Genomic DNA, 13,180 nt, shown 5'->3' with positions numbered 1-13,180 from the left:
TTTTTATACTAGTGCCATGAGCAATATTGGTCCAACTCTTTATCAATTCCCAATTTGATTCCTGATCAGAATCAGAATCAAACTTTGTCACATTACAAGTAACATGGGTGAAATTCTTAATTGTGCAGGCACATCAATGCAGTTAAATCTTAAGCGTGGAAAAACAGAAGACCTTTTACACAGGTTTTCAACCGTTTTATATCTCTGAGTCTGTAACACAGTGTAGAAGGGGCATGTATGTTTGCCTAATAACAGTTTGAACATATTATATGTTCAAACAAAAATTACAATGCTCCTTATCTTTTCCCTTTCAACAGCATTGACACATGACAAAAAACATGCCGGCATTGATAAAAGGAATTGATAAGCTCGGAGGCATACAATGTCAATGATTTCTCAGAGTCAACTATTCTGATACTGTATTGATTCCGGTTCCCTAATCCCATCCCTATGCAATACACTGTGTGTGTGTGTGTGTGTGTGTGTGTGTGTGTATATGTAGTGTATGTTTGTGGCTGTTTATGCGGTACCTTCGTTGTCATACTTTTGGAATCGAATTGACTTGTGACAGCTTTACAGCTAGTGTTACAGTGGTGGGCTCAGAGATGGAGCAGAACAGTGATTTGGGATTGTCAGGAATGAGAGATATGCAGGGAAACTGAGCCGTTCACACAGCCTCTAACTGCTCTCTAACCGCCATCTGCCATGCAATGATTTAATCATTTCTATGGATTGATGAGGCATGTCCCCCCCCCCCCCCCTTTGGAAATGAATGCTAAGATTTTCTCACATTAATATATGGATGTTTGAACTTGTGACCTTTTGAACGGAGTCGGGTCTTGATTTTGTATTTGGTGTGTTAAGTCTGTTGAATGTCCCGTCACTCTGTACGGTTCCAAGGGGAGAGAGTAGCGGATGGCGTATCAACGTGGGATTTCAGTGAACACTGGATGCTGCTGGGTCACAAAGCATCCTGGATCACAAAGCATCAGCTGTGTCTGGGTAAAGAGTGTCTTGTCCAGTCTCATCAGCGGTGTCTGGCTAAAGAGTGTCTTGTCTGCGCCTCATTGCTGTGTCCAGTCTAGAACCTCTGGATGTGTCCCTGCGGAACACAGCTGCTGCAGGTCATCGACCAGGGTCACAGGCTTCATCTCAGTCCCACGCCCTCCTCCTTTTACACCCACCCAGCTCTGGGCTGCTCTCTTCCCATACCAGCCTCTCAAGGGATAGGATGTTGGACCAAGCTCCCCGGAGATGGGGGCTTCATGGACGCCCTCCAGAGGGCAAGAGCTTAAAATGTCAAATTCTGCCTCTGTTGTGGGATTCTGGGATAAATTAGTTCCCCACCAAGGTGGTCCAGTTACCACCCTTTCTAATAAAACCAACCAGTGTACAACATCACTCTCCCAGCCTAATGCATTGGACAACAATGGAAACAAGTCCCCAGGACTTTTTGTGTTTTCCATTTCTTTTATCCTTAATGTCACGTGCTGTTTACATTTCGGACAAAAAAAGGGACGAGGACTGACAGAGATCTCCATATATGGGCATAAAAGCCGTCATGATGACATCAGGGATGCCCATATATGGGCATAAAAGGGACAAGGACTGACAGATACAGAGATCTCCATATATAGGCATAAAAGGGACAAGGACTGACAGCTACAGAGATCTCCATATATACTGTAGGCATAAAAGGGACAAGGACTGACCCCCCCCTGCCTATGCTGCAGACAAATATCTGACAAGCTGTTGGAGATCAGATATTTCCGGGGGAAGCTCTAGCACAGGGGTTCTCAACCTTTTCAGGCCGCGACCCCCAAAATAATGATATTATAAACTTCTTTTTTTTTTTCTTTTTTACATTAACCAAAAAATCTGCCGACCCCCCCCCCCCCCCCCCAAATTATTTGGCGACCCCCCTGGGGGTCGCGACCCCCAGGTTGAGAACCACTGCTCTAGCAGATAGGAAATAGGAACAAGTAGAACATGACGAACCCGTGCGCATTTTGGAGACGTCTTTCCAAATAGCCAGTGAGGAAATAGAGAGAGGAAGAATCATTTTCATGCAGCTGATTCTCAGTAATCAGCAGAATGTGTGAAAAAAAATATATGTTAATACAAGGCAATCAAGTGTTATAGCTCTGATAAGTAGAACATGAAGAACCCGTGCGCATTTTGGAGACGTCTTTCCAAATAGCCACTGTGAGGAAATAGAGAGAGGAAGAATCATTTTCATGCAGCTGATTCTCAGTAATCCTCCCACTATAATTGACAAGCAAACTCATGGAGACGAAATGATTGCATGTGGAGGGTATCCAAGCAGACCCATGGCCCAACTAACTCCAAACTTTTCACAAAAATTCTTCAATATTCTGCCTCCCAGCATACCTGCTTCCCATACCGTTACTGTACTTGCAGGATGTACAATTATATGAAACGCATTATGCCCCAATACTTATGCAAATCACTTCGCCAGCTCGCAATTTACTTCCGGATGGTTCGTTTCACCAAACTGAGCACCTTTGCCACATCAGTCAAACGGGAAAGAAACAAGCGCTGCCGTGGTCTATGCAAACGAGCCCAAATGCGCGCCCAAATAAGACCAAAATCGATTATACAAAAGGCAGACCTGGCAACGCAGGCTACGCCAATCATGTGACAGAGATCCACAAGCTATGGGCCAGAGACCCATGTGCCAGACGCGAGCGGCCCTTTTGCATGTAGTTGAAGCGCAAGGGGGCGGGTGGGGAGACAGTCAGCGCACTGAAGTCAAGGCACAGACTACTGTGTTGTTGACGGACAACAGATGCACGCTTATGAGAAACAACACAAATAAAACCTGGCAAAACAGTTGCGTGCATTAGCGCAAGATGAGGATAAAGGAAACATTCAGTCTAAATGTCCAGTAATTCGCAACTACTACTACTACTTTTGTATTTGAAACTTTACATTTCTCTAAATATTATAAACTTTCAGGACAGCGTAATACAAATATAATTTTTGAAAAGGCTACTATAGGCTACAGTGAAGTCGGACTGAATGACTGAAACGTTTTTTCTTTTTTAACTCTTGGTGATTATCTGGCACAGTAGTTGTGAATTAGCAAACTGGACATTTAGACTGAATGTTTCCTTTATCCTCATCTTGCGCTAATGCACGCAACTGTTTTGCCAGGTTTTATTTTTGTTGTTTCTCATAAGCGTGCATCCGTTGTCTGTCAACAACACAGTAGTCTGTGCCTTGACTTCAGTGCGCTGACTCTCTCCCCACCCGCCCCCCGCCCCCTTGCGCTTCAACTACATGCAAAAAGGCCGCTCGCGTGCCAGACACCGTATCTTAGCAACAACGAAAGCGCTCACTCTCATTGGTCGTGTCATCCTGAGGCCAGTTTCCAGACAATGGCCTTGCTGTCGCCATTACAGGCAGACGCAGCAACAACAGGGCTCCGTGAGAGTAGGGCGAGCTGAGCTGGCTATGTTAAACATCTTATCAACAACCTGTATGAACGTTAGTCTGGTCAATGTCATCAATGCAATCTAATTAGCCCGTTGAACAGTGTTATTTTGGTGTATTTTGTGACACAATGTCACGTCCAAATGATCACTAGCTCCATAAAGAACCTCTCACTCCGCTATACAGCTCCGAGATGAGGTTCTATGTCGTTCTCATCCAGGATCGGTGGAACGTCCGCCAAGGCTCCGCTGTGTACCCTTTTGTATACATCGTAACCCAAAACTAATGGTAGATTCTAAACCGCACGGGTGTTTAAGGTTTGGTCGGCTGCATAATATTTTAGGTCGGCAGCGAAACTACCCATTGTAGCCAAACCGGGAGCAGTACTGGCAGCGGACGTAGGGGGGTTTTCCGGGTTGAATGGGAAACATGGCCACAGGCTGACTAAATAAGCGATTTAAACGGGTAGTTTCGCTGCCGACCTAAAATATTATGCAGCCGACCAAACCTTAAACATCCGTGCGGTTTGGAATCTACCATTAGTTTTGGGATACGATGTATACAAAAGGGTAAACAGTGGAGCCTTGGCGGACGTACCACCGATCCTAAAACCCCTCACATTTGTACAGTACTTGAGTACAAACAAATGTACATTATCTATCTATCTATCTATCCATCAGCATAAAACGAATATTCTATCTATCTATCTATCTATCTAACTATATATCTATCTATATCTAGCTATATATCTATCTATATCTAGCATGTCTGTCTCTCTGTGAACACATTACTTAATAAGATGTATGATGATTCATTATGTTATATGATTATTAGATAATGATTATACGTGCCCCATGATTATTATAAGATCATATATCTTAATCAAATATAATAATCATATGATATAGAGCTGAGGCCGCGCGCAGCGCGGCCGAAGTTCTAGTCAGCAGAATGTGGGTCTTAATTCTGTGTATCAAAAATGATGTTAATACAAGGCAATCAAGTGTTATAGCTCTGATTAGAAATGTCAGATGTCATGTTAGACCTTTCCGTGGTGGAAGAAGGGAAGATGCACAGCGCACCTTGATCTTAACTTAAAGGTAATGGCAGCCGATACTCTGATTGGTTTGATGAATGTAAGGCCCAAACCACACCCATGACTAATTCAGGGCGCAATTTACTGTCCTGGTAGCAAACCAGGGTTGACCACGCCTCCAGGTCTGAAGACCTAAGGCCAAGTTTAAAAACGCCTTCTAAATCCTAACCTTGTTTTCAGAAAATCTCAATGTTTTTATTCAAAAAAATTAACACTATTCCTGTTGCTATATACATAGTAACATCTAAAATGACACGGATGCTTTCCCAGTTTTAACTGATTCACTGCCAATCACGTAGATCTACGCGAACCTATTTAAAGCCGCCACGTGCCAATCGCGTAGATCTACGTGAAGTAAAAAATAATAAAATAAAAATGTTTTTCCAATTTGACCCAAAGACCAAGGAGATATGATTGTTCAAAGATCTAGACTCCTATCCACTTCCTTGTTAACTTAAAACTTAAAAATTCTGTATCTCGGCTCCTGAGTACTTTATTTTTTTCAATGAAAAACTCTGGCACTGGCTAAAAAAATATGAAAATACCTCTGGCAGTTAATGGGTTAAAGGTATAACAACGTATAGGCTTTCCCGGTCTTAATGGGTTAAAACATAAGGCTTTCCCGGTCTTAATGGGTTAAGACGTAAGTCCTTGCGGTAATTAAGATCATCTGGGTATCATCTGGTATTTTGTATATTTTAATATCGTGATATGGTATGAGTTGTCTGTTCCTTGTTTTAAAGGCTGCATTTCAGTAAAGTGATATTTTCTGAACGGTTCTAGCTGTTCTATTATTTGCCTTTACACACTTTAATACAGTATATAGGCTGTGTGTGTGTGTGTGTGTGTGTGTGTGTGTGTGTGTGTGTGTGGGTGTGGGTGTGTGTGTGTTCCATATGGCTTTTGCTGCAGTGCTAAGCCTTAATACAGTACAGGGGGGGAAAGCCAAACCGCTTTACTGAAATGTGTCGTGAAGCTGCTGTCATCTGAGGAGAGCAAGTTAAGATCTGTTGTTCCTGTGTGTGTGTGTGTGCGTGTGCACATGTTTTAGTTTGTTCATAAATCCCTGGACAGGGATAAACAAAGCCAAGGATTTGCCCGTAGTCCAGAAGATTTAGTGTAAGCTTACCATTTTAAGCTCACTAGCAACTTTGATTAGGACTCTAGTCTTCAGTAAATCTGAGTTGGATTTTAGTGTGTAGGGACAAGGGAGGACCTAAATATGAAATATTCATACATACATACACACATGCATACATACATACATCCATACTACATTCATACATATTCATTTTGACATTATTGATGTTGAATTTGTGTTCTGGGTGATTTTATAAGGTTTATTCCACATAGAATTACAGATCAGTTACCAACAGAATTACAGATGAGGGAAATGATCAAAATGAAAGATAGACAGGGCCTAAAGCCTTATTGGATTTTAGTGTATAGGGACAAGGGAGGAATGAAATATTCATGCATGCATGCATACATACAGTACATACATACATACATGCATACATACTGTACATACAGTACATACATACTACATTCATACATATTCAGTTTGACATTTATTTCGGTCTTAAGCCATGCACAGAATTAGTCACATTAAACATTTCCAAAGAAAAAATAAAATTCTTGGATCAAAAAGGTGTAGGCTGAAGCCGTAACTTATAATGCCTACCCTAGAATATGTGGAATAATCCTTATAAAATCATATAGGGAAATTATCAAAATGAAAGATAGACAGGGCCTAAAGCCTTACTGCTGTGGAAATTAAGTTTCAGCTTCACCCAGCTGATGCCTGCTCTAAATGGAATTTTCTGCACAAATTCACTCATCTTAAATTTCCTCAGTTTTTCCTCAGTAGCGCAAATTGCAAAACCGAAAGTGCATCTCTCAAAACAATTACAAACGGCACCACACAATTGATTACCTGAATGACAAGTCCTTGTGTTATTGTTTACAAACAAGATAATCAAAATGCTTAGCCCTGTTGTCAAAGTAACTGTATAGTCTGTAAGTACTTTCCTATGTTGACTATATAGCAAGATGCATTGCAGTTTTTCTACACCTTGTGACGTTCCTGTGTCGAGGAACGGAAACAAGTCTCATCCATATGACAGCAGATATCCTCTCTTTCAATGCAGCACTTCACACATCTCCCTTCACGAGTCAAGGCACTGCTGGGTGTATAGTGTTGAATATTGCATGTGCATATTTCTATATATTTATTTTTCTCTTGCCAACTTACTGATGGTGTTGCTTTGACTGTGATGTCTTTCCATCATGTTGCTTTGCCTGTGATGTATTTCCATCATAGTGTATACAGTACTTGCAGTACTACAGTACTTTCTTTTCTTGTCCAGTAATCCAGTCCAGTTTATTTCTTTTATTTTTTTAATTTCAATTCAGTTCTCAGAAATGTACTAAAAGCAACTGAGAAAAACTGGAGCAGAGGTGAACACACCTCAGTGTTGATATTATGGTGTGCATGAATCGTAGTACAATTTTCCAATTGCTTGTGTCGTGCCTCTGAAGTTTATGGTAGTCCATCATATTGTTGGCTCCAGATATGTCTTGTGTTAGTAGTGAACTTGCCGAATGGATGTTGTACAACTAAATTATATGAGACAAGCTGGAAAATGTATTTGGATGCCAACAGGAGTCGAGCAGGAAAATATAACCAGTAACAAATGGGTGGAGTACCATAGCTCATCGGCATTGTATTGCCTAGATATTACACTTTGCCCAGCGAGATAAATTTAGACCAGTACACCAGCTTTGAATGATAGACAGACACTGTGACTAAAGGCAGATGATATGACAGGTATGGAGGCGTTGTCACGTTGTATAACTTCCTCTTTTTACCTGGCTCATTAAGAGTCAAAGAGCATCGCACATCGTGCTGCTAGGTCCCACGTGGCCCCCTGTAGTATGACAGGAACCCTACAGGCTTTCATAGCGCTTCATTTCTTTTTCAAATCTAACACATGGACTGTATTTAATGTCATCTTCTCCAGTCCCAAAAGAGTGTGTGATTACTCAACATAAATTATTATTATTGAACACTAAAGTACATTGACAAACCAAAACCAAACCAACTACCATTAGTATTGACATTGAGGGTTTTGTGGGTCAGCATGGGGGGTTGCATGGCTGAAAATAGATGTTATAGTCATCAATAGAAAGCCCGTCTGAGTTCGTCAGAGTACCCATTTCATTGTGGAGAGAGTATGTAGTGGTGTGCAAGTGATTATCTAGTCTACAGTGGTTGTTGCAGGATACATGTTGTCTAGGCTTGGTGAAGTTCAAGCATGGTTTTTGCTGAATGTTGCAGATAAATCCACTTAGTCACTGACCCCCCGCCCCACCCACATCCCCATCTCCAGTGTTTTGGCTATGACAGTGACTCTTCAAATCGGTTGTTTATGCTACTTACATCGCTCTCAGAGGCTAACCGTTCCCTGCAGAGTGGGTCGTATTTGTACTGTGCCATTATACATGGGAGAACAGCTCATAATTGTTCATATGCTGCTGTGTGGCTAAAGCTGCCCCCTCCCCCTCCCCCGCCCCAGCACCGCTCACTCTTCGTTTCTGTTATGTCTACAATGTTTATCCTCTTACTTTTTGCATTCGTTATCGTCTTGCACCCCCTTCCCCCTTTCCATTTATTTTGTCACTTCAGCCTGTATTTCCTAGTGCAGGGGCGATGAGCAATATGGATCAATCAGGAAATCAATAAATACTGTATATATTTGTTAAACCATAATTTTAATTGAGAGCGAGAGAGACAGGAAGCAGAGATGAACAACCACCACTTTTTGATCTACCAGGTGATCAGATTGGGATATTGAAGTAATCAGTTGAGTTGATCAAAAATAACCATTATTAACCATTACTGTTTGATGTACATAAAAACGTTCCCCCAAGATAGTCAGAATGTATCATTACTTGAGTATTCATGTTAAATTATTGACTCATTCTTTGTTAGATTTTTTTAATTATTTAATTATTCTAATTAGCAGCCTAAGATGAGACATAAAGACAATGGTGTTTTCACTGTCTGGCATTGGGTAGTCTTGCGTAGCCAGACAACTATTCCACAGTCTGCGAATGCTATGTAGAGTCTGGAACTACACATCCCAAAAGCCCAGATAGGAAGCTGTCATCTGTTTGTCATTTCCATTCACAAAAATATGTTTTAAAATATCTTCATTTTACTTTTGAATTTCCATTTCTGATTGAGCAAGCTATATAGGCTTCGATTATTGTCTCCGCCAGGCCGAAAGGCATGGCGAGAGAGTATGTTTTACCCCCCGTCCGTCCGTGTGTCCTGTCCGTCCGTTACCACCTAATCTCCGGCACCGTTGGCCCGGCCGCTGCGAAACTGTGCACACACACTCCCTGGATGCGAAGTCAGAACCTCTGGCCCAAATGTTGCAGATTGGCCTGTTATAGCGCCACCAGGAGGCCGATTTGTGCAAAACACATTTATTGATACTACTCCTACAGATTTTGTCCAAACATCACACAAATCGGTACACAGTATCTCTATAGTCATGTGATCAACACGGATCTATCCGATTTCCCATATTACATCCTGATTGCCTAAGATTGGCTTCCAAAGTTTGCAGGATTGGTCCGTTTTCAAAAATCATGAACGCAGCTTGCGATTTCCGTGAAATTTCACATGCACATTTCTATTAGGCCGAGGAAGAAATGCCACCCTTTTACTATTGGCCTGTTATAGCGCCACCAGCAGGTCTAATTTTGCAAAACACATTTTTGGAACAAAATGCCTCAAATCATGAATGCAGTGTCCGATTGCAGTGAAAAGCCTAAGAACAAATCGCACCCTTTTCACATTGGCCTATTATAGCGCCACCAGGAGGCCACAATAACCTACCTGACCTGGCGGAGACCTGTGCTCCGAGGAGCCCTTTTTCTAGTTTTGATTTGTATCCTATATTGAAATTGTCTAATGGGAGGGCCGGCCGGTGGGTGGCAGACCTCTGACGTCACATTGACTCAGCCATAACCATCTAAGGAGTTCCCAATGCAGCTACACCGGATCTTTAAACCTCTCACTCTCACACTGCAGGGTCGGCAAAGCCCCACCTTATAGTCGGGAGGTGCATTGTCAACCCAAAATTATTATCGATTATCCTGTAGTCTGATCCCAGCTTAAATCGATAGGTGTTCCCAGCTTTGGTTTTCCCCCAAATGTTCAACCACCGACTGAAATTGACAAGTAACCATGTACTGTTTTTACACTACTGTATGTATATTCAATGACTTCATTTCTTCACTAAAACATTTTCTTTTCTGGGCCTGTAGTCTTTTGTCCTAAGAAACTAGATGTGTCTCTCGGTGGCTCTGGTGTGTGCCCACTAAACGTGTCTGTCTTGTGTTTTCCTCTGTCTTTCTCTACTGAAGGGAACAGCAGCCATGGACTGAGGAAAAACGCCCTGGGTTTAGATTATTATCCCAACTCAACAGGTGACCCATGACCCCTTTCTCAAGTCCCATCTGACTCTCACACTTTTTCTCCTGCTAATTACTCTCCCTCTGTCTGTGTGGGTGTGTGTGTCTCTGTCTCAGATAAACTCATCAATGTCCACACTAATGTATAATTTTCCAATTTCCATCCTTAGTAAATCTGCCCATTAACAGCTTATTTATGTCTTCATCTCTTCTGAGGCACTGGAATACAGGGTCACAGTCTGAGCTCAAGACCCTTTTATGGTTGGTTGTTCCTCTGTACTTTTTCTGCCTTTTTTCCCTGTTCATTTTAGTATTTGTTTAACACTAATGAATAGTTCTTTTCTCACTAACCCAGCTTTAAGGACACATGACACTTGTCAGAACGGCGCAGCTAACAACAAGGCTCCTGATCTACATCTGATACATTTTCTCCTCCAATCTGTCATCTCCACTTCTCTCCAAGTGGGACATCTGTAAAGCATGTTTGTGAAACAGAACCATTCCTTCTGTGAATCCATGTTTTTGATGCTGTACAAGCTCACTCTGTTGTTTAAAAACCACTTGAACCCTGCAGTATTATACGTTGTTGACTGGGGTTCCCCAGGGGTCTTACCTTGGCCCCCTCATTTTCTCCCTTTACACCAAATCACTTTGCAGAAAATAGCCGATCTACAAGCTCACACCTTGCAATGCGTTGGGAGCTTGTAGATATGCTGAATGTTTTCCTATTATGATGACATGACCAGACTTGGGACGTGTGTGTGTGTGTGTGTGTGTGTGTGCGCGTGTGTGTGTGTGTGTGTGTGTGTGTGTGTGTGTGTGTGTGTGTTTGTAAAAGAAGGGTAAGTGTAACCATAGAAGTGACGAACTGAAGTCAGTTTGAGAACAAACATTTTAAATCACATGAGTAGCTCATAGCAGCTTCTCAGATTTTAGATGGTTGATTATACAGTATATAATCTGTTCCTACATTATAAGTGAAAGACTAGGGAAAGTGGACATATGAAGCTGTGAATTTACAGTCACAGTGTCAGGAATAAGCTAATAGGAGAGAATGTTAATTGTTGAGGAGCCAATCTACCTGAAATAAAATCAAACCAAATCACATGAAGAACCACTTGTAACCCACTAATATACTGTATTATGCACTCAAGTGTCAGTATTGTGCACAGAGGTTGTTTCTTAAATGCATTTTTGCGAAATACTGTTGTAAAATAATGCATGCCCCTGCGTGTAGCCTACTGTCAATGAGAAACATAATCCTTGCACATAAACTTTGCACATGACATGTGCTATGTTTTCCCCTGAAAACCTCTCATAATTATTTTCATTTTTTTAAAACATCTCCAAAATACCTGTGGGCTACATTGCTTGTTTTGTAAACCATCAGCTAGCGTTCTGCCAATCCTCATAAACAGTCAACTTGTGCAAGTTATCCGAAAGAAAGCATGTCAGGCCAGCTGCAGCCTGCAGGTCTCAGTAGGTGGTGTGTAGGCAGGCAGAGTGCACAATGACTCACTGACCTCCCAGCCTGATAAACTATTTCTCTGTCCAAGGTTCTACACAGCGTAATGGTTTGTTCTCTTCCTCCTCCTCTTCCTCCACAGAACCAACTCAGACTCTGCTCTTCACACAAGCGCCATGAACCCCAATCCCCAGGACCCCTTTGGTATGAATCATCAAATGGGTCGAGTTCCCCCCCAGCGTAATGGTGAGATGTTGTGATTCAGCCATGCACACACAGTAAAATCAAGAATCAAGAAGGGTTTTATTTGTCACTAACTTACATAAGTAAGTTAGTAACAAATAAAACCCTTCAAGCAGCAAAATGTCTGTGGAACCTATTCCGCAGAACTGTGCCAACATAACAATACAACTCAAAATCCTCTGTATTAAATGTGTAATTATTATTTACGCTTTTCAAATTTGTATTTATAATTTTTTTTAATATTTACACTCTTAACTCATTCACTGCCAGGCTTATTTCAAGCTTGTTGATCCATATGCCAAAGGCATTTTGGGTCAAACGGAGAAAAATATTTCTCCGTTTACATTTTAACATTGAAGTGGATGGAGAATTAACTTTTTGAAAATCGTTTTCTCCTAGTTCCTTTGAGATTAAAAAAAAAAAAAAAAATACGTCATTGGCACTAATGGCACACTGAAAACGGCCGTCAAAAGACGTCATTGGCACTATATGAGTTAAGGCCCAATGCAGAAATCTGGGTTAGATTTAAAACAATGACACACTGTCGCAGCCACTTGTCGGACACCAATTACAAAATAGGTGTCATAGAGAAGCTGTTCGTTTTTTTTTCTGACGCCTCCATCAGAGACCATGTGGGCTATATGGCCGCCTTTAACAGGACGAGGTGTATGTGTGTGTGTACGAGTGAGAGTGACCCTGGGGTCCAAGTGGTGGAACTCACCGCGGAAGGATCTATTTTCAGATGAAAGTAACAGGACCAGGTAGAGCTATTTGTGGTGTCTGGGACTCACGGGTTAGTGTAGGAAATGCATCGCAGAGAAGCCTCACTTGAGGGGCAGTTGTTAAAGGACCATAGTGGTGCTCTGACATGTTCAGCCCACTGACAATGACTCATGGTTTACTTGACATTACTGCTGACCGTTTCCAAAAGCATACTCTGTTGTTGTTTTTTGGAGTACGGTACTTTCAGAGATTGTTTTGCTTTATCTATGACTTAACGAAGACAGAATGATCAGCTTGAGAACCAGAGGGTATATAACCTGACATTTTTTATAATACAAAAAATATGTTAATTATTCTAAAATCAAACACACAGTCATACTACTATTTAGTGGTATGCTTTGGGAAATGTTTAATGTCAAGGAATAGTACTGCGAGTCATAGTTAATGGGCTAAACATGCCAGACCACTGTTATGGTCCTTTAAGTGCAGCTTAACAGGACAGGGCTCAACTGTTTGGCTTTTTGTAGTACCAAACAAAGTGAGGTGTCCAACCTGTTCTGAAAACATAATCTGCTGATAATGGCATGGGACATTTTGGGGGGCTTTTTTGAGCCTTTGTTTGATAGTCATAGTGGAGAGACGGGAAACATGGAGAAAGAGCAGGGGATTGACACTCTGCAAATGGTCTAGCCTGCCAGGAATCAAATCAG

The 13,180-nt window shown here is 41.7% G+C and overlaps 1 protein-coding gene across 4 annotated transcripts in view; it reads left to right on the top strand.

Annotated features, from left to right (window-relative positions):
• Positions 1 to 13,180, top strand: part of crtc3 (CREB regulated transcription coactivator 3) — a 53,304-nt gene that overhangs the window by 18,751 nt on the left and 21,373 nt on the right. For 2 of the 4 annotated variants that reach the window (XM_080424186.1, XM_080424185.1), the window contains exons 5-6: positions 9,992 to 10,054; positions 11,647 to 11,750. In XM_080424186.1, the coding sequence (XP_080280312.1) occupies positions 9,992 to 10,054; positions 11,647 to 11,750 (167 nt within the window). The remainder of the gene's footprint in view (positions 1 to 9,991; positions 10,055 to 11,646; positions 11,751 to 13,180) is intronic. The other 2 variants (XM_080424188.1, XM_080424187.1) reach the window with 1 other exon arrangement.

This window comes from Gymnoscopelus braueri (assembly GCF_963280865.1).
Source record: "Gymnoscopelus braueri genome assembly, chromosome: 1".
Lineage (NCBI taxonomy): Eukaryota > Metazoa > Chordata > Actinopteri > Myctophiformes > Myctophidae > Gymnoscopelus > Gymnoscopelus braueri.
Note: the sequence above shows the minus strand (reverse complement) of the source record. Positions and strands in the feature narration are given on the sequence as shown.